General features: G+C 40.5%; 1 protein-coding gene across 3 annotated transcripts in view; it reads left to right on the top strand.

Annotated features, from left to right (window-relative positions):
• Window positions 1–18,368, top strand: part of SLC12A8 (solute carrier family 12 member 8) — a 143,196-nt gene extending 124,828 nt beyond the window's left edge. For all 3 annotated transcript variants that reach the window (XM_007182778.3, XM_007182781.3, XM_057545957.1), the window contains 4 exons: window positions 4,955–5,052; window positions 5,610–5,727; window positions 13,931–13,991; window positions 17,306–18,368. In XM_007182778.3, coding sequence (XP_007182840.1) covers window positions 4,955–5,052; window positions 5,610–5,727; window positions 13,931–13,991; window positions 17,306–17,471 — 443 coding nt within the window. In that variant the 3' untranslated portion in view covers window positions 17,472–18,368. The remainder of the gene's footprint in view (window positions 1–4,954; window positions 5,053–5,609; window positions 5,728–13,930; window positions 13,992–17,305) is intronic.
• Window positions 18,369–23,056: the final 4,688 nt, after the last annotated feature.

Genomic DNA, 23,056 nt, shown 5'->3' on the forward strand with positions numbered 1-23,056 from the left:
GAGACTGGAGAGCAGCAGCTTCGACTGTGCTTCCCAAGCCACACACAGATCTGCTGGCAGAGGGTGGGAGCCTCCTGGGCCACACGGACACAGGCCAGCTCCATGCTGGTAAGAACTGGGGTGGGGGTGGGAGCAGCCCAGGAAGAAGGCTGTAGACTCTCACTGTTCTTACCCTCAGCTCCAGCAGTTTTTGAAAAAATAAACACTTCCTGGTTTGTTGTCTCCGTTTGGTAAATTTCTAGAGCCCCAAGTGATTGTTTTTGATGATTTTGTCTAGTTGTATATCTATCTCTTACAGAGAGGATTCACTGACCTCTTTACATTGCGGTAGCTGGAAGTCCCTCTGGTTCATTCTTTCTGGAGAGTGAGCTTTCAAGATGTAACAAGAAATATAAAACTGTCTAATTGCTCTGACTTAGTAAATCTACTTAGGGGGATTGTATCTCAAGGAAACAACCCTAAACCAAACAACAAACCGTAAGTATGTACAAGAGTCTCACAGCTGCATTGTTGGTGCTAATGACAACCTAGAAATAACTTAAATGTGCAGCATTTGGAAAGTGGTTAAAAGATTATAGAATCAACATGATAAGATACCACATGAACCTGAAACTTGATCCTTTGTGAACCACATCAACGCACATTCTTGGTTTGTACGTGCCAGCTAGAACTATGTGTTTATTTATCCTGATAAAGGTATGGAGTGTATTTCCAGAGATGGTTTAATATTGATTTTTAAGTAATTTCTGTAAAATTATTTCAATTCGTGATTTTAAAAATTGACATAATTGTCTTCCCCCTTCATGCTTAAAAAGTCTTTATTTCTGCATGGGTTTTGTGAACCTAGAACTTGTTAGACATACCACTAGATTTTAAAAGACAATTTAATGTTATGCATTATGTTTATTATAGTTGATATTTTTAGCATGCCTAATGCATGGTTCTGCTTACCTGTTTGTTTGTTTTGTGACTAAAGCTTGATAAAGTTGCCTTCCCAGTTGTTATTCTAGTACTTCTAACACGAGAAGCGGTCTCCTCACACCACTAGTCTGTAAGACTTATTTCTTCCAGCATAATCCTTGAAAAGAGAAAAAAAATTCCTTCTGTCATTTTGGAAGGGTTTTGAAACCATAGCTGTTCAGAATTCTGAATAATTGCCCGCCTGCATTGTCTGTCATACCTATTCAGAGTCATTGAGCATCATTGACTGAATTCTCCCTTGCATTGCTGATGTGTAAAACTGCACTGTGCTTGCCTGGAAGACACACCCCTTCCTATGACTCTCCCTGGAGTTCCTCAGAAAACACAGACACATACACATACACACAACTCCCTTGGGTACAGTGTAATTGAGTTGGTGCAAGGTCAAGATCAAGTGTGAAACAGTGAGCTTCACATTTGGCAAACCTCAGAGAGGCAAAAATCTAAGTTCTTCACCAATAGTGTTTCTTCTTAATAATCAGTGGAGCAGCTGTATTTCACTAAGCCTGTGATTGAAAAAATGAATCATGCATTGCACATGTTGAAAGTATACAGTGTAATCAAAGACAAGCTTAACAGTGTCTTTTCTTTAAAAAAAAAAAAGAAGTAATAGAGCCATCAATTCAAATCAGTCATGCACCTTGGCAGAGTTCTTTAAAATTTATTTTATTGAAGTATAGTTGGTTTATAATGTATTAATTTCTACTGTACAGCAAAGTGATTCAGTTATATGTATATATCCATTCTTTTTCATATTCTTTTCTATTACGGTTTATCACAGGATATTGAATATAGTTCCCTGTGCTATACAGTAGGACCTTGCTGTTTATCCATTCTATATATAATAGTTTGCACCTGCTAATCCCAAACTCCCAATCCATCCCTCCGTCACCCCCCTCCCCCTTGACAACCATGTCTGTTCTCTATGTCTGTGAGTCTATTTCTGTTTTGTAGATAAGTTCATTTGTGTCATATTTTAGATTCCACATATATGTGATATCATTTGGTATTTGTCTTTCTCTGTCTGACTTCACTTAGTATGTTAATCTCTAGGCCCATCCATGTTGCTGCAAATGGCATTATTTCATTCTTTTTTATGGCTGAGTAGTATTCCATTGTATATGTGTGCCACATCTTCTTCATCCATTCATTTGTTGTTGGACATTTAGGTTGTTCCCATGTCTTGGCTATTGTGAATAGTGCCGCAATGAACATAGGGGTACATGTATCTTTTTGAATTATAGTTTTGTCCAGATACATGCCCAGGATTGGGATTGCTGGATCATATGCAACTCTATTTTTAGTTTTTTGAGGAACCTCCATGCTGTTTTCCATAATGGCTGCACCAATCTACATTCCCACCAACAGTATAGGAGGGTTCCCTTTTCTCTACACCCTCTCCAGCATTTGTTATTTGTAGACTTTTTAATGATGGCCATTCTGACATATGAGGTGATACCTCATGGTAGTTTTGATTTGCATTTTCCTAATAATTAGCGATGATGAGCATCTTTTCATGTGCTTGTTGGCCATCTGTATGTCTTCTTTGGAGAAATGTCTATTTATGTCTTCTGGCAGAGTTTATTTTAATCCACAATGAATAAGGAGATACTTCTTGAGCACTTCCTATACACAAACTCCTACATGCCTAGATTTGGTATTTAGAGGTACAAAAGACAGCCCTTGCCCTCAAGATATGGAAGTATAAAAGTTAAGTATAATAGTTGGAAGTATATGGTAAAGGCAGACATGTTGAGAGGATGAAGACTTCTCTGGGACCTAGGATGATTGGTCATTCATTTAGCCTCATGTATGGGACATTTACTACATTCCAAGTGCTGTTCTAGGTGCTGGGGGTGGGGAACATGCTGAATAGACATAGAAGGTCTCTGCTGTCATTGAACTTGCATTCTAGCAGGAAAGACACAAAATAAGCAAACACACATACTATGATGTCAGTAAGTGATAAATAGTATGATGAATAATAAAGTGGGGTAACAGGATAGAGACTGGAGTGGGGAGGGTGGTTCTGTTTCAGATAGGTTTTTCAGAAAAGATCTCTTTGAGAAGAGGATATTTTAATGGAGAACTGAATTTTATAAAGTAGTGAACCATGCAGAGATGTGGGAGAAGAGTTACAGGCAGAGGAAATGGCATGTATAAAGGTACAGATGGAAATTGGATTGGCAAATTCCAAGAAGAGCAGAAGTCCAGCGGTGAGTGGAGAGGAGTGGGTGGGGGGAGAGAGGTAGGAGATGAGTATAGCAAGGAAAGCAGAGGTCAGTCCTGTGTAGGGCCATGCACTCCATGGTGATTATGACAGAAGGTCACAGAAGGTTGTAGCTAGAGGTGTGATATGATCAGATCCAGCCTTAAGAAGATCACTGGCTTCGTAAGGAATAGATTGTATAGAAGTAAGAGAAGGACCTAAAGCCTGTTTTGAGGTATATTAATTACGGGAGGCTAAACTGCTATAACAAATAAGCGAAAACACAGTGGCTCAAATACAATGGAAATTTATTTTTCACTTGCACTAACAGTCCAGGAAGGGTGTTCCAAATCAGTGGGAGGCTCTCCTCCATGCATTGCTTCAGGGACCCAGGGTCCTTCCATTTTTATGACTTTACCATCCCCTAAGTCCTTATAGTGAGCAAAATCAAGACTGAGTTACCATGTTCAGATTTCGGGCACAGAGAAGAAGCACACCTACTCTCTCAAAGACTCTGGTGCAGAAGTGACACTCACCACTTGTGTTCACATTCCATTGGTGAGAACTTAGTCACATGGCCACACCTAACTGCAATAAAGAACAGTGCTGAGGACTGAATGAATGCTAGGATTCTCCAATATTTGGGGGTTGGAAGGAGGAGGTGAGCCAGCAAAGGAGACTGAGAAGAAGTGGGCAGTGAGATAGGAGGAAAACTAGGAAACTGAGGCATCCTAGAAACCAAGAGAAGAATGTGTTTCAAGAAGAAGAAAGTGATCACATGTGTCAGGTGCTATCTGAAAGGTCAAGTAAGATGAGGAGCTGACCATTGAATTTGAAAAGATTCAAGTCATTGCCAACCTTAGGAGGAGTCGTTTTAGTGGAATGGTGTATACAACCCTAAAAGTAGGTTGAGGAAACAATGGAAGGTAGAAACCATATAGGCAATTCTTTTGAGAAGTTTTGCTATAAGGGAGACCAAAAAATAGGACAGTAGCTAAAGGGTGACCAGAAGGTATTTCTTTAGTTGGGAGAAATTACAGTGTATTTGTATTTGATGGGGATGATCTAGTAGACTATGGAAAAACTGACGAAGCAAAAGCAAAATCCTTGAGCAGGGCACAAATATAGGGATGGGCCTTAGGTAGGAGCCAGAACTGTTCATCTACTCTGAAAACAGAAAGGCAGAAGAGAGGGTACAGATGAAAGTGGGTTGGTAGACTTGGTGATGAGAGGATATGAAAGCTGTCTTTTGAGAGGAGAGGTTGGAAATTTGTTACATCAGAGAGAAGGAGAATGAGTTGACTAGGTATAAGACTTCTGAGTGGTGCTGAAGTGTGGAAGCAGATAACATATCCAAGGGAGTACTTGCTGATAGTCTTGGATCATGGAATCTAAGCTAGGTAAGAGGGTAGTGAAAAGAGGAGGTAGGTGATAGGAAGAAAAACATACTAGGGCAAGTTGACGGAAGGTCCCTCTGTGGTCTATGAATAGTTGGGGTGGGAGACAGCAGAGCAAATGAGAAAAAATGGAGGTGATGGGCTGAGAGTAGATTGATTGAAATCACAATTTAGGAGGTGTAAGCTTTCTGGTAAAGACAAGCCTCAGTTGTGGCAAAGGGCATTAATGGTTGAGGTGAGTGGAAGTTGTCTTTTAGGCTGAGTTACAAAATTGGAGAAGAGGAGCTCATAAGTATTTGCTAGTAAAAACACTAGAGGGTTTGGTAACAAATTAGTAACCAAGGATTTTGGCTCATTTATTTTTTAGATTTCTTCCTCAAGTCCAGGCTCCAGGAACAAGATATCCAGAGGAGACCAACTTCTTTCTACACTAGCATATGCAACCCCTGGGTCTCCCTGTTGGGGGTGAGTAAGTTCATTTTGATCTCAACTGTCCTTGAGACTTAATTCAGGTGGATACATGTGTGATCTTGGGGTGGGAGTTGGGGGAGGAAAGAGGAGAGTCTTCATTAGGAGCAATGTGATGTAACTGCCTGTTACATTAGAATTTAGATGAGGCTACATATGGCAAGAATACATTTAATGAACCACTTATTTTAATCAATGGTTTACTTTTTAAATAATTAATCATCCCTGATAAACTCTGGATCACCTAATTTCTAGATACACCATATTAGCATAATTTTACTCTAACTTGTTTCTCCTAGAAAGGAGTAGAACAAGGAGCTAGGATAGAATGTCTATTGATTGATTGTTTTGATTAGAGGGTACTTTCAGGGATGTCTTCTCAAATATCTACTTTAGAGGGGTTTTTTGAATTATGAGTGAACTTCAGTTATTCAGACTTGTAGAGTGTTCAGAGGTTGACGAGAGGACTGTTGTTTCTTAAGGCCCTAGCCTTGTGGCTTGCTTACCATGTGTTTAAACCATTAGCTGACTTGCACTTCCTTCTGTTTGAACAGGCTGTTGGGTCCCTTCTCATCATGTTTGTGATCCAATGGGTCTATACCCTGGTTAACATGGGTGTTGCTGCCATTGTGTATTTCTACATTGGTTGGACAAGTTCTGGGCTTCACCTTGGTAAGCAACAGAGCCATTTTGCCACCACCTCCTTTCTTCTCTTTTAGCATTTATTGAAAAAAACCTGTTTCAAACACCTATTAAATGCCAACACTGACTCAGATACAAATCCCGCTTTCAAGGAGCTGACAGTCTAGGAGAAAAAATATGGCATGCGCATAAATGATAACAAATGAAAAATAATAATAAATCGTGAGGTTTATAAGACATGTAGAAGTAAAATGGATGACAACAATAGCACAAGGGCCAGGAGGGAAGAAATGGGGATATACTGTTGGAAGTTTCTTATAGTATATGTGAAGTACTAAAACATCACTTAAAGGTAGACTGTGATAAGTTAAAAATGTGTACTACAAACCCTAAAGCAACTACTAAACTACCAGTATACCTTGGAAATATTGTGAGTTCAGTTCCAGATCACTGGAATATTGCAATAATGAGAGTCAGACAAATATTTTTGTTTCCTAGTACATATAAAAGTTATGTTTACACTATACGGTAGTCTGTTAAGTGTGCAATAGCATTATGTCTCAAAAAACAATGTACATAACTTAATTTTAAAATACTTTATCGCTAAAAAAGGCTAACTGTCACCTGAGCCTTCATCGAGTCATAATAGTAACATTAAAGATGACTGATTGCAGATCACCATGAGAAATATAATAATAATGAAAAAGTTTGAAATATTGTAAGAATTACCAAAATGTGACACAGACACAGAAAGTGAGCAAATGCTGTTGGGGAAATGGCCCTGATAGACTTGCTTGATCCAGGGTTGCCACAAACCTTCAACTTGTAAAAGATGCAATACTGAGAAGCACAGTAAACAAAGTGCAGTAAAATGAGGTATGCCTCTAACACAGCAAAGAATTACAAGTAATAAGTCAATAAAGGGGATAAAATTGAATTAAAAATACTCAGATCAACGTTAATTAGAAAAAAGAGAAAAAGATAATAGACCAAAAACAAATAGCAAGGTGGTTTATATAAATCTAGCCATATCAGTAACCACACTAATTTTAAATAGTCTAAACACTCCCAATCAGGGACTTCCCTGGTGGCACAGTAGTTAAGAATCCGCCTGCCAATGCAGGGGACACGGGTTTGAGCCCTGGTCCAGGAAGATCCCACATGCCGTGGAACAACTAAGCCCGTGCGCCACAACTACTGAGCCTGCGCTCTAGAGCCCATGAGCGACAACTACTGAAGCCTGCATGCCACAACTACTGAAGCCCGCGCACCTAGATCCCATGCTCTGTGACAAGAGAAGCCACCACAACGAGAAGCCCGAGCACTGCAATGAAGAGTAGCCCCAACTCAAGGCAACTAGAGAAAGCCCACATGCAGCAACGAAGACCCAACGCAGCCAAAAATAAAAATAATTAAAAATTTTTTAAAAAGATAATTAAAAAAATAAAATGAAATAAACACTCCCAATTAAAAGGTCCAAGCACTGAGATTGTCAGATTGAATAAAAAAGCATGATCCAACTATATGCTATCTACAGGAAACCTACTTTCAGTATAAAGACACAAATAAGTTAAAAGGATGGAAAAAAGTACATCATGGTAAGATAAATCAGACAAAGCTGGAGTGACTATATTAACATCAGACAAAGTAGATTTCAGAGAAAAGAATATTACCAGGGGGTCTTCCCTGGTGGTGCAGTGGTTGAGAATCTGCCTGCCAATGCAGGGGACACGGGTTCGAGCCCAGGTCTGGGAAGATCCCACATGCCGCGGAGCAACTAGGCCCGTGAGCCACAACTACTGAGCCTGCGCCTCTGAAGCCTGTGCTCTGCAACAAGAGAGGCCACGATAGTGAGAGGCCCACGCACCGTGATGAAGAGTGGCCCCCGCTTGCCGCAACTAGAGAAAGCTCTCGCGCAGAAACGAAGACCCAACACAGCCATAAATAAATAAATAAATAAATAAATGTATTTAAAAAAAATAAAAAAGAATATTACCAGGGATAAAGAGGATCATTTCATAAAGACAAAGGGAAAATTAATCAAGAGGACATAATAAATCTTAACATTTATGCTCTTAAAAACAGAGCTTTGAAATATAAAAAACAAAGCCTGATAGATCTGCAATAATAAGTAGAAAAATTCTCAATTACAGTCAGAGATTTCACCACCTCTCTCTCAATAATTGATAAAACAAGTAGGCAAAAAATCAGTAGGGCTTTAGAAGACTTGAATAACGTTATCAGTAAACCTGGCCAAATTGATATTTATAGAATATTCAACCTAACAACAGCAGAATATATATTTTTAAGTGTACATGAAACATTTACGAGCATAAACCATATTCTAGGACATTTTTTAAAGTCTCAGAAAGTTTAAGGGTATTCAAGTCAATTCAAGAACAAAAGGGGAAGTAAATTAGAAATAAATACCAGAAAGATATCTGGAAAATTCCCAAATATTTAGAAACTAAAGAACACTGAATAACACTAAATGACTAAGAACACTAAAGAGCACTAAGTAAACTAAAGAAACTAACTCATGGTTCAAAGGAGAAATAAGTAAAATTAAAAAGTATTTTGAACTGAATAAAAATGAAAATATAACATCAAAATTGTGGGGCACAGCTAACTCACTACTTAGAGGGAAATTTACTGCGTCAAATGCTTATATTGGAAAAGAAAAAAATGTCTCAAAATAATAACCCCAGTTTCCCACTTAAGACACTAGAGAAAAAGAGCAAATTAAACCCAAGTAAGAAGAAACAGGGAAACAATGAAGATCAAAGTAGAAATCAATAAAATATAAAACAGGGAAAAATAGAGAATGCCAGTGAAACAAAAAGCTGGTTATGTGAGATCAATAAAATTCACAAACCTCTAGCCAGACTGATCAGAATAAAAGGAGAGGAAACACAAATGATCAACACCAGGAGTGAGAGAAATGACATAACTGGAGAGTCTACAGACATTAAAAAGGAAAATAAGGAAGTATTTTAAACAGCTTTATGCAATAAATTTGACAGATGAATTGGACAAATTCCTCAAAAGATACAAACTATCAAATATCAAAGCTCACTCTAGAAGACATATAGGGCTGTTTAGGTCATCTTATGAAAGAAATTAAACTTGTCATTAAAAAACCTTCCCATAAAGAAAACCTTGGGCCCAGATGGCATCACTAATGAAACCTATCTAACACTTAAGGAAGGAAGAATATCAATTTGATACAAATTCTTCAGAAGACTGCACACCAAAATCCCTCATGAACATAGTTATAAAACTTCTTAACAAGACAAATTGAATACAAAATAATATAAAAAGCATAATAATACATCATAACCAAGTGGGTTATCCTAGGAATTCAAGGTTAGTTTAACATTCTCTCTCTCTTTTTTAAAATTTTTATTGGCGTATAGTTGCTTTACAGTGTTGTATTAGTTTGTGTCTGTACAGCAAAGTGAATCAGTTATATGTATACATATATCCCCTCTTTTTTGGATTTCCTTCCCATTTAGGTCACCACAGAGCACTGAGTAGAGTTCCCTGTGCTATACAGTAGGTTCTCATTAGTTATCTATTTTAGTTATCTATCAGTTCTCAGTAGTTATCTGTTTTGTACATAGTAGTGTATATATGTCAATCCCAATCTCCCAATTCATCCCACCTCTCCTTCCCCACCTTGGTGTCCATACATTTGTTCTCTACATCTGTGTCTCTATTTCTGCTTTGCAAATAGGTTCATCTGTACCATTTTTCTAGATTCCACATATATGCATTAATATACAATATTTGTTTTTCTCTTTCTGACTTACTTCATTCTGTATGACAGTCTCTAGGCCCTGGTTTAACATTCTTAATCAATCAATGTAATTCACCATATTTACAGACTAGAAGAGGAAAACTACAAAACATTTTGAGAGGAAATTAAAGAAATAAATGAAGATTTATACGATATTCATGAATCGAAGATTCAATATTCTTAAGATGACATTTCACCTCAGAATTTTCTATAGATTAGATATAATCCCAATCAAAATCACAGCTGCCTTTTTTGTAGAAATTGGAAAGCAGATCCTAAAGTATTTATATGGAAATTCAAAGGACCTAGAATAGCCCAAGCAACTTCGTAAAAGAAAAACAAAGTTGCAAGACTTAACACTACCTGATTTCAAAACTAACTGTAAAGCTAAAGTAATCAAGACAGTATGGTATTGGAATCAAGGTAGATAAAAAAAAATCAATGAACAGAGTAGAGAGTCCAGAAATTGCAAAGGCAATTCAGTGGAGGAAAAAAATAGTCTTTTCAGCAAATGCTGCTGGAACAATTGGAAATCTACAAGCAAAAAACAAACTTCATACATCATACAATGTAAAAATAGCTCAAAATGGATCCTAGAAAATATAGGGAAAAAAATTGTGACTATGAGTGAGACAAAGATTTCTTAGATATAACACCAAAAGCAGGAAAAACATTTGATAAATTGGACTTCATCAAAATTAAGGACTGTTCCTCCAAACACACCGGTAAAGGAATGCAAAGGCAAGCCATAGACTATGAGAAAATATTAGCAAATCACATGTTTGAAAAGGACTTGTATCTAGAATATATAAAAACCCTCAAAACTCAGTAATAAGAAAACAAAAAATTTTAAATGGGCATAAGTTTTAAATAGGTTTCAGCAAAGAACATATATCGTTGACAAATAAGCACGTGAAAAGGTACTCACTGTGATTAGTCATTAAGAAATGCAAATTAAAACCACAATATAATATTATTATACACCTATCAGGGTGATTAAAATTAAAAATACTGATCATGCCAAATGTTGGCAAGGATGTGGAGCAGCTAGAGCTATCATATATAGCTGATGAAAATGTAAAAATAATACGATCACTTTGTGAAACCATTTGGCAGTGTATTAAAAAAATATATATCTGCTATATGAATTAGCCACTATACTCCTAGGTATTTACCAAAGAGAATTAAAAGCATACGGGCATACAAAAACGTGTATATGAATATCTATAGCAGCTTAGTTTGTAATAGTCAAAAACTGAAAACAGTTCACAATCCATCAACAGGTTACTCTATAAGTATAGTATAGCCATACAACGGAATACTATTTCGTAATAAAAAGAATGAACTATCGATATATGCAATAGCATGAATCTCAAAATAACTGTGCTGAGTGAAAGAAACCAGACAAAATGAGTACATAATGTAATATTTTACATATATACATATGTAATTATTAAAATGCAAACTAATCTCTGATGACAGCACTATCAGCGGTTGCCTTTGGATGAGGGTTGGGAGGTGGATACGAGGGAGGGAGGTCTTCTGACGTGGCTTGAGGGAGCTTTTGGAGGTGATGGATATGTTCATTATCTTGCTTTTAGTGATGATTTCACAGTATACGCATGTGTCAACACTTACCAAATTGTACACTTTAAATGCATGTAGTTTGTTCTAAAAATGTACCTGGGATTTGTTTTAATCAGGTATGATAAGACACACAGACACAGAAATTATTATCATGAAGAAAGAAGTTTATACTCACATGCCTAGGAACAGGAGGATCATGCAGGGCCACAACGGAGAGGACCAGGGTTGGTCAGGAGGCAAAAGAGGAAGCGGGGAGAGCATGGCCCATAGCCTTTATTAGGCTTTTAGTGGGAAAGAATGGACAAGGCAGGTAGGTAGCTGAGTAAGTTTAGGATTAGGTAGTTTGAATAATTTCAGCAGACTCTAGGTTATAGGGGTGGTCTCTAGTTGTCTGGTTTTTGGCCCTGGGGTGATTTAAGGCAGGGGAATATTGGCTTGATGTGTGAGAGCTTGATAAAGGAGATGGTTGGGGGTGTGGGCTCTGGATTGGTCGGTTTGTATATCAAAGGTGTGCTCGTAGGGGAGTTGTTTCCTATCTCTAGGAATTAACACCTCTAGGATCAAGACCCCAGTGAAATAGATAGCTAGTGGGAAGCAACCGCATGGCACAGGGAGATGAGCTCTGTGCTTTGTGACCGCCTAGAGGGGTGGGATAGGGAGGGTGGGAGGGAGGGAGATGCAAGAGGGAGGAGATATGGGGACATATGTATATGTATAACTGATTTACTTTGTTATAAAGCAGAAACTAACACACCATTGTAAAGCAATTATACTCCAATAAAGATGTTAAAAAAAAAAAAGAATAAGGAAAGGAAGAAAATATTATCAATACTCTGTTTACTGTATGTCAGTTATTCCTCAATAATAAAGCTGTTTTTAAAATACATTCAAGAGCCCTTTTCATCAAAATTCTACAATGTCCCAATTTTTAAAATAAAGTAATTACGTAGTTTTAAGTCCTAACTAAATCAGATGGACCGTAACAATCCAGGCAAACTGGAAAAAAATGCTTCCAAATTAGAATAGTCTGATATACATTTTTTTTTGATGAAAGTTCATAATAATGCAATTGACAAGGAAATTTAGTTATTTCTGAGATATACATTTTAAAGTAATAACTAGAATTATGACTTATAACATTATACCAGAACATATAAGATTTTTAGAAATTTCATGTAATGTCTGAAACATTTATATTAACATATTTCCATACAAATAACCCAATGAAAGTTTAGTATTAGTTGTTTTGTTTGTTTGTTTTTTTATACTGCAGGTTCTTATTAGTCATCAGTTTTATACACATCAGTGTATACATGTCAATCCCAATCGCCCAATTCAGCACACCACCATCCCCACCCCACCGCAGTTTTCCCCCCTTGGTGTCCATATGTCTGTTCTCTACATCTGTGTCTCAACTTCTGCCCTGCAAACCGGCTCATCTGTACCATTTTTCTAGGTTCCACATACATGCGTTAATATACGATATTTGTTTTTCTCTTTCTGACTTACTTCACTTTGTATGACAGTCTCTAGATCCATCCACGTCTCAACAAATGACTCAGTTTCGTTCTGATATACATTTTTGAAAGAAATGCGCTTCAAACACTTGAATCACATGTACATTAAAAATAATGCTTTAGAAAAAGTCATACTAAGGGTCCTTATATCAGCTAATTTAATGGAGAGAATATATTTTAATTAAAATAGTGATTACATCAGTGATTGCTTCTGAATTTCTTAGAAGTTAGTTTGATCCTAAGAAATTTAAATATTTCCCAGAAATTTATTTACAGGAAAGTATGAAATCAAATTTCAGGCCAATCTTCATCTAAAATTTAGATAATTTAGAATCTAAATGAGCATAAATAGGTAGGACCAGTGAATAGAATATTTATGTTTATTTTCTACATACATGTTATCAGCAGCATACTGTTGACATTAGTCAAGATTCTAACATAAGCCTCTTAAAATAATGCTCACTTCCTGATCATATATTGAACATGATCTAATTAACCAATTTTCAACCAGCCATATATATATATACACACACACACACACTCATACATATATATATAAAATATGTATCTGGTGGAGTGAATATATATAATTTGGAAAAGCATTTTATAAAATTACATTTAATTTGCTTTCCTAAAGTTATATATAATTCATTTTGTGAGATTTAAAAAAAAACTCACACCAAAGGAGGAATGGATTTAAAAAAAAAAGCTTTTTAAAAAAAGTTGATAAACCATATTCTAGACAGTGTGTCTGATGTCAGGATATTTGGTCACTATCCACAACAATCTCATTTCAAACTTCAGCACTAACATTTCCACATGTGGCGCTATTTGATTCACCCAGCACCTGAAGAAAACTTCCTAAGGGCCAGATCCTGTGGCTGTTGTGAGTGTTACCAGGCGAAAAAGATGTGCTTCCTGTCCTCAAAGAGTGTATGGTCTAGTAGGCGACTTTATAGTATCTACTTAAACACATAATCAGTTTGAATCTAAGGAAACAAAGTATCAAAATTTAAAAAAATTTTAAATTCCTAAGACTGAAGTTAGCAAGTCCTCTGCTTCTTTCTCTATAAATGCATCCAGTTTCTTTCTTGGGATTTTGGAGTTTAGAAATCAACTTTTGGAAACTACATATAAGTATGAAGTCCTTAGCAGGTTGCTGTCAGAGTATTACAATGAATGTTGTTTGGTTAGACTGAAAAAGGAAAAAAAAATTTTTTGTGCTATTGTGTGTGTGTGTCGGGGGAGGTATATTTATCCCATTAAACCTGGGATTCTAGATGCATACATAGAGCCTTCATAAATATTTATGTCTGTGTCTTCCCTGCAGGTTTAGCCTCCAACTTCAGCCTTTTCAGATGGATGAGGTCTCTTCTGATCCCCTCCTACAGGTCTGTGCCAATCTGGGGCCTGGATGAGGGGCCTGGGACGTGCTAAGGGTGTTCCATTTCTAGCTGGGCTTGGGTGAATTGCGGTGTGAATACCTGACAATTGAGAACCTCAGGGAAACTCAGACTGCTCCCCACTGCCCTCCACCACCCAGCCTCCCTGCTTTAGCTTCTCAGAAGCTTCCTCTGGCCCATGTCTTCTTGTCTTCTTATCCTCAGGAATCATGAACAGAGGCTTTCTTTAGAATCTGGTTGCAGAGTGATATAAGTCAAGAGAGTTACTGTCAGTGAGTTCACAGTCTAAGACACACTAGCATTAGTGCTCACACACAAGACCAAGGCCCAGAGAACTCCCATTCTTCCATCTCAAGTCAGAGGTAGTTGACATGACTGTATTGGTGAAAGTGCAGAGGCCAAGTACAGAAACAGAGTAGCGGTCCTGCAGGATTTCTGTGGGACCTCCATGTTCAAATATTCAGGGAAAGGGAAGAACAAACTTTCCTGAGAAACAGGAGAAGGCCTCACAGGGAAGGGAAGCTTTCATGAGTGCCCTGATCTCTCTCCTCCTCCTCTACCCTTCCAGTGCCAATGCCTCCTCACCTTTGAAGGCCTCAAGACTCTGGGAAATTACCTCCCTCCCCTTTCAATATCAGTGAGGAGCCAAAGCTACAGGCTGGGAAAATCCAGGCAGAACCCAACTAAGTGTTTATTTGGTTTCATTTTGTTGGTTTGTTTTTGAAACTCTAGAAGTCTGGGTTGCCCTTGCCAATATTTGCACCTTCTATGCCCAGACGTTGCTGATGGATTATGGGACCCTTTCCCATTGATCCCAGATGTAAGTTCAGAATTTTTTTCCCCATTTTTTTTATTGTGGTAAAATACACATACCATAAAACTTATCATCTTAACCATTTTAAAGTATACAGTTTAATGGTATTAAGTACATTCATACTGTTATGCAACCGTCACCTCCAGGCACCTCCAGAACTCTTCATCTTGCAAAATGGAAACTCTATACCCATCAAACAATAACTCCCCATTCCTCCCTCCCAAGAATCCTTCTTAAGACAACTCTTTATAAGCGCTGCCAATCTGTTCAAGTTGGCCCCAGAAATGAAGGCTGGATGCTAGAGAAATGATGATGAAAGGAGCAGGAGCCATGGAAACCAACAGGGAGAGGGCTGGCAGGGAGAGTGGTGTGTAGGGGGGTAATTCCCTGCTGTTTGCTTGGAAGCTGGGCTAAACGTCCTGTGTGGAGCTGTGGTGTGGGTGTGTCACCTCTCTGCCTCTCTTCCAGGCTGAGGCACCAGGTTGGGTGACTCAGATCACAGCACTGATCTGAGATCACTGCACTGATCCACTTTCCCCAGCCTCCTAGGCCTGAGGGCAAGCAGAGTTTAAGTGGAAATAGATTCTGTGTGAAAGCTGCCTGCAGATTCTGGAGCTACAGCTGGTGTGTGGTTGAGAATATTTAGCCTTATCTGATTTTACATGAATATTTTTAGGTATTGTAGGCTTTGAAAGCCTACAAATGACCATGGGAGGTCACTGCTCTTTTTTGGACTCTGAATTTCTGGAATTTCACCTCTGAGGTCACTGTTGTGCAATGTGGAAAGAAGAATGTATTAGGAGGAGATTATTCTTAGAAAAGGGCAGTACTTTGGTTGGAAGAGAACCTAGTCCACACTATTCATAGCTCTGTGGGCTTGTGGGGTGGTTGGTGGAGGCCTCAGCTAAGTCTCAGTGTCAAATTTGCTGGCCTCATCATGGTGACTGAGCGATATTTTGTGATAGTTGTTCAGGGGGGTGAAAGGACCAAGAAATGGTGATCCATTTAAAAGTAGAAACTGGTAGCTGTGTTTTCTCTTTTGTAATTTTGAGTTTTTTTCACACCTGTTGCCCCAGATGCTCTTCAAAACCAAAGAAGAATAATATTGTAGGGTGTTGTGGGCAAAGGAATTTGGCTGTTACTTCCTTTGTTACACCTACAGTTCCCAGAATTATGTGAAATTAAGCCTGACCTTAAGAAAGCTTTCTTTCCTGAAGTCCTAGCAACTGCCCAGGTGAGAACTCTTAGGCCATTCTAGACTAGAAAGTGAAGTGTGCTATTTCCCTGAACTCAGAAAAATACGATGGTTTTACCTTAAAAAAAAAAAAAAAAAGAAAGCATTTACAAGAAAGTTCACTGGCAAAAACACATGTTGACTGGTATGGCATTTCTGTCACTTCCTAACCTTACTTCTTGAAGATTCAACCTTTATAGAAGTTAATTCATTTCTCAGAAAACCTCAACCCACCTAATTTAGATGTGTTCTCATCAAGCAGCTGCAAAGCCTTAGTTGTGTGATCCAAACTTCTATAACAGCACGTTTTTCTAGTCAGTGAAGCTTTCTGCTTAAGTTCCACAGATTTATAACAAGGTTTCTACCAGTTTTTTACATGTATCAAATATATTCCTTATTTAAACAGTTGAACGCTGCTACTTATAAAGCAAATGATTCTCTTAGGGTAAAGTTTTAAGAGAAAATCTATGCCTAAGGTGTGATTTCAGGACCTAGCATAGGTGGAAGGAACTAGAAGGGGCCTGAGAAGGTGAGGAAATAGAGGCACAAGGAGGTGAAGAGGTTTGCCTGAGGCCACCAGCCTGATTCGTGGCAAAGCTGTGACTGTCTCTGTCTTCTATAGATACCCTGGCTGCCAGGATGGTCTTTCCTTACTCCTTTCTGCTGTCAGCACTTTCTTCACGCATCCCTAACATTTTTCTTTACCAGTTTATTCCAGCTCCAACTCTTATGTGGACCCTTCAGTGACAGTGGAATCCGTATTGGGACTTGCTCTTTGCCTTAGGCCAGCTTGGTGCCAAAAGCGTTTGCACTTTACCGCGTAGCTGCTTGCTCTATAAACCTCGGCTCTGGAGATCATTCCTCACTCAACTTTCTTTCCAGTGAACCAAAGCGAAAGTTTCTCTTTCTACTCACCTCAGCTTTCCAGCCTCTCCATTCCATTATTTCATTTGACAAGAAAGCCAAGTAAAGCTACAGAGCCCCAACACAACAGCATTTGGAAGGTTATTTTTATAGTTTTTTACATTTCTACTAAAAGAAGGTAAGTATCACTCTTTGATGCTTATTTCTCATACTTTGGGTTCATGAAGTATTGTACATATAGCTTTCAACAGTTATGTTGTTTAATACATGTTTAGTAATAAACACGATGACATTTTTGCAAATCATTTCTCCATCCCAGAGGAGACTTACTGCCACTGGTTAGCGTTTGGTCTTTCCTTCTGACCGTCCTCCGTGTTTCTCTCACCAAAGGAACCTGCGATCCCCCCGAGAGCAGATAATTTTGGCGCCGTCCCTGGCTAGGGTTGACATGGAGATGACTCAGCTCACCCAGGAGAACGCAGACTTCGCCACCCGGGATCGCTACCACCACTCCTCCCTCGTGAGCCGGGAACAGCTGATGATGCCTCGGTACTAGAGTACTGAGTCGTCAGTACTAGGCAGCCTGGGACCCTCCCCTCGTGTAGCTGTCCAGGATACAGTGGACCCAAATCCCAGAACCTTTGTGAAGCTGGTTCTCCTCGGTAAGAATCTCAAAGACCTGTCCTCCCCCTGTCATTTTGGATGATGGAAATGTGCATTCTGGTCTGGAGCACCGCGGCTAACCAGGGGACCCACTGCAGTGGCGGTGGCCCCTGAAACACGCCTCCAGTCTGAAGAGCTCCATGTGGACACCAAGACCTGCAGATGTCCAGACCAGATTGCTTGTTCTGAGTGCCACAATAAATGGTTATTTTAAATTTTATTTTATTATTTATTCCTTGCATAAATAATATGCTTACATGGTTCCAAACCCCAAAGTAGAATCGTATATATAGTGAAAAGTCTCCCTCCCATCCTTGTTTGTCATCTGCTCAGTTCCCAACCCCTGCCCCAGAGATAACCACTATTCTTAGCTAATGCTCCCCACATTTCGTTACGAATGTACAAGCAAATAGGAATGTGGATTTTTATTACTCCCTTTTCATCCACAAAAGGTAGCATATCATACATGTGTTCTGTATCTTGCCTTTCCCCTTAACAATCTATCTTGGAGACATTTCCATATCAATACACATGCCGTGTCCTCATTATTTTTCATTATATGAATGTGCTATAATTTATTTCATCAGTTCCACAATGATGGCATTTGGATTGTTTCCAGTCTTTTACTATTACAATCAGTTCTGCAGTGAATAATCGTGTTCATATGTACAAGCGTGACGAATATCTGTAGGATAAACTCCCAAAAGTGGAATTGCAAGATCAAAAGGTACATGCATTTGTAAGCTATTATTGTTTAGTGAAGGACTTTTTAATTAAAAAGTTAAATTACCATGAATTACTTAATGGTGACTCACATTCTCAAAAGCACGTGTGGTGCCCCGCACTCTGGACACCTTTGCAGCTGTTTTGCAGTATGAACACATGAGGGGACAGGACAATTTTGGTTCCTCTATGAGCTCAGTGTGGCATTCATCACAAGCATCCAGTCTGGGGGCCGGGGCCGTGGCTGCGCCTGCGTGAGTTCAGCCCTGGTCCAGAGTTGGTGGTTTCACCACTGAACCATGGAGGGAGGTACTGTTGGATCAGATCTGACCTCTTTCTTCTGTAATAGAGCTTCTCAAAGTCAGTGTGCTAAGAAACCTGGGAAGCTTGTTAAAAGTGCATATTTCTGCAGCTCAATCCTGGAGGTAAAGCTTGGGGGCGAGTCGTGGACTTTACATTTTTCATGAGTGCCTCAGGTGACTCAACACAGGTGACCCTTGGACACCATTTTGAAAAACGCTGACCTGTTGGATGAAACGGGCTTAAAGCAAGTGGGGGGTGGGAACGTCATGATTAGGGGCCAGTTAGGTCTCACCCTTCTCTCTTAGAAAGTGAGACCTGTTGATAGTTTATGCTTACTGTTCACAGTGAGATCTAGTTTATAATTACTGTTCATGCACCTTTGGGGTTAAATACCACACTTCCAAACATCATTAGAAACAATGTAAAGAAAGCAAACACTGAGTTAACTATAGGCATATGGGAAATCATTAAAGACAATATTCATGAAGGGCTGAGTTGGTGTTCTCTGAAGGCCCTTTTTAAGAAGAAGCAGCACTAGTTTCCTGTAGCTGCTGTAACAAATTATACAAACTGAGTAGCTTAAATCAACAGAAATTTATTCACTCACAGTTCTGGAGACCAGATGTCCAAAATCGGTATCACTGAGCTGAAATCAAGGTGTTAGCGGGACTCTGCTCCCTCCAGAGGCTCTAGGGGAGAATTTGGTCCTTGCGTGTCCCAGCTTCTGGTGGCTGCTGGCATTCCGTGACTTGTGGCCACATCACTCCCATCTTTAAGACCAACACCTGCACATCTCACTCAGTGTGACCACATTGCCTTCTCCTGTGTGCCCCTGACGTGGGCCTCTGCCTCCCTCTTATAAGGATACATGTGATTGCATTTAGGGTCCACCCAGATAATCCAGGATAATCTCCTCATCTCAAGAGTCTTAACTTCGTGAAGCCTGCAAAGGCCTTGGCAAATGAGGAAACATTCCTAGGTAACAGAGATTGGGTTGTGGATATATTGGGGGGAGCCATTTTTCAGCCAGCCACAGAAGGCTTTACTGATTCAGCTTTTTGCTTTTTTGAATTCTGGATAACAAGCTAAAAAAGTATCCCCTCTGAAAAAGATGGTCCTGAGTTTGAAAACCATATACAGCAGAAGATTCAAGTATCCAAGATGAGAACTTTCCCAGTATGATTAACTTTATGGAAAAGAGTAAGAGAAGAATGGGTATGAGAGAGAATTCCAGCATTTGACTCGGTGTTGAGGGTACTGAAATGGCAGACGCTAAACAGTCGAACCTCTACTTAGGTCCAAATATCTTGTATTTAAACAAAATTATATTGTATAAATAGTAATAGTAATCAGTAAAGCAGTAACGGAGTCATAGCCTGGGCTCCCCAGAAAGCAGAAGTTCATGTGCTATTGCTTTACTGGGGTGTACATCCAGGGAAGGAGTGAGAGAAAAGAGTGGTACAGGTGAGGAGGCATGACATTGGATTAGTGACCCTTTAGTATCATGTGCAACGGGACACTTAGTCTCAGAGGACCCTTCTGAGAGATGATAGGAATACCTGTGTCTCATGACCCCCTTGCAGAGGGAGGAAGGGATGAGAATTCATCCACTGGTTCCTGTTTCCCATAGTCAAAGGCTAGCCTTGAGGGGCATTAACACGCGCCCCCCGCCACCCCGCACTTGTGATTTGAACTTGTGTGAGTACCTAGCGAGTTCTGCTGCAAGCAGCTACCCTGTGGGCATGAGGCACTGTTGGATTTGTGTGCATTAAATTGACTGGAGCCCGGTAGAACTGGTTGCTGTGGTGTTGGCTGAGATAGACCAGCCTCAGCTCCAGAATCAGGTGGGGCAGAGGGGACCTGAGGTGGCATATAAGAGGTATCGTGTACTGTCCGTGTATGACGGAGGTCAGCAGTAAGTTCAGGTTGTCAGATAAGTGAGACAGACGACACTGGATCATTCAGAGAGAGTTCGGTTATCTAAAGAATGCTAAAAATGCCAGCACAGTCAGGATATTTGGCAGTGAGACTAGCAACATTTTCTTAAAAAGACAAAGGGATGGATCCCTAGACTAAAGGTCTAACCAAGGCGTGCACAGTTGTAGGGGAAAACGTCGGAAGGAGTGAGGGTCATATTAGATCTTCTGGGACCACGAATGTCTCCCTTCAGGCCACACTGTTTACGAATTTATCCGTCTAATGATCCATCCATCCACCAGGCCATCTAACCATCTACCCACTCACCCATTGATCCAACCATTCACTCAGCCATCCACCCACCCTCTGACCCACCCGTTGGTCTACCCATCCACGCACCCTTCCATGGCTGGAGCAATTGTACACGTGCCTGAGACCACCTCACCTGAGCCGAGTACACCTCACCAATCTCAGAGCTTTACAATGTAAAAATATGATTGCAGGCCATTCAGACAGAAATGAACTAACTCCTCAGTCACCACCCTCAAACTTTCAAGGTGAGTACCGCCCAGTTCTAGAGCATTCTTGAACTCAGGACTAGGAACCAGAACAGGGGTCATTTTCTCAGATGTCTCTGGGAGTCACGCTAACAAGTCCTCTGACCTACACAATAGGGTGCATCCTGCACGAACGATGATAAGTCAGTGTGGAAGTTTGAGGTTCAGGATTTCATCATCCTACCTTCCGTCCAGGTTTCTGATTGAGGAAGTATATTTAAGGATGGGAAACACTGTGCCAGTTTACGTATTGATACCTGGACAAGGGTACAAGGGTGGTAGCAGAGAATGCAGCTGAGGTCAGAAGGTTGAAGCAAAGCCTGTAATGTCTAACTTTCTTCCTCTTGAATCTAAGAATCCACTTCTCTCAGACCCTTGGATGAGGAGCTGGAATCAAGAGAGAGAATGACCAGCTGGGCTCATCACCTAATATAACACGTGGGCAGAGATCATAAAGTGATCACCTTTCAGCTCCAGGCTCTACCTGCCAATGAACTGTGGCCCCAGACCTGACCAATCAGACTGGCCTCCCCCCTCCCATGGGGAGGAGCTAATACTGACTGATAGACTGGTGGTGGGGGCAGAGGTGTTCCCTCTGCCTCTGGTATAGCAGCAGGGAGCTTGGGTGGTAGCTCCGTCCTCTCCATGGAGGAGGAAAGTGAGGAGAGCTAAAGGAACCCCAGTAGCAGTGAGAGTAGTGACAGAGGCAGACACAGGGTCTGTGGGTGGACAGAGGAGCTCTAAGCCATTCTGACAGTAGTCAGGGAGGGCTCCCTGGAGGAAGACATATCTGACCTCATTCAAGCACTTCACGGGCAGAGAGGAGGGGCAGGACATTCTCAATGGAGAGATCAGCATGATCAAAGGTGTCTAGGGGCTGAAGGGTAATTGAGGATTTCAAGAGTGTCCGGGTGGGGCAGTGCAAGGCAGGGGAAGTACTGGAAAGGCAGGCAAGGGTCAGGTCTGGAAGGGGCTTGCTACCTCTCTGTGTGTGCTACGGGAACGAGGAGGTAAAGCTGAAGAATGATCATAAAAATCCATCCTCAGCCTTTTCTAGGGCTTTACCAGAAGACCCTTGTAAGAATTCAGTGGGCGTGATCCAGGCTCAGAAACAATCCAGCTTCGATCTGCTCTTTCGCTGACATTGTGTTGCTGTTCCTGCTCTCCTTACTGGGGAGGGGAGAGAGGGCCAGTGGGGGGCGTCCCTCCTGAGGTCAGAGCACGTGGGAGGAGGGGAGGAGGAACCAACCCTGAACTTTGCAGGGGCAGGGACTGGTCGTTGGAGGTTCCCAGAGGCCCCCCCCCCCATCACTCCCTGTATGCTGAGTACCAGCTGTCCCAGTGCCTAGTGGGTGTGGGTTGTTGGGTGGGAGGAGCGGGGTGGAGATAGGAGCAAAACAATTAGAACATGCAGTCCTGATGTACTACTTTCCTATTGCTGCTGTAACAAATTGCCACAAATTTAGTAGCTTAAAACAACACAGAAATACTCTCCTACAGTTCTGGAGGTCAGAAGTCCGAAATGGGTCTCACGGGGCTAAAATCAAGGCATCAGCAGAGCTGGGTTCTTTCTGCAGGGTCTAGGGGAGAATCTCTTTCCTCGCTCTTTCCAGCATCTAGAGGCTGCCTGCATTCCTTGGTGGTTGCGCCTTCCGTCTTCAAAGCCAGCAGTCCGCAGTCCCATTGTCTCCCTCCTCTGCTTCTGTCATCACATCTTCTCTAACTCTCCTGCCTCCCTCGAGCTTTTAAGGACCCATGTGATTAGATGGGCCCACCTGGATAATCTAGCATAATATCCCCACCTCAAGAGCCTTAATTTAATCACATCTGCAGAGTTCCTTTGGCCATATAAGTAACTATTACATAGGATCTGGGGATTAGCGCCACCATTTACTAGCTCCGTGACCTTGGGTAGGCTTCTTAACCTCTCTGTGCCTTGATTTCCTTCTCTGTAAAATGGGAATTATAATTCCTGCCT

This window comes from Balaenoptera acutorostrata, chromosome 4 (assembly GCF_949987535.1).
Source record: "Balaenoptera acutorostrata chromosome 4, mBalAcu1.1, whole genome shotgun sequence".
Lineage (NCBI taxonomy): Eukaryota > Metazoa > Chordata > Mammalia > Artiodactyla > Balaenopteridae > Balaenoptera > Balaenoptera acutorostrata.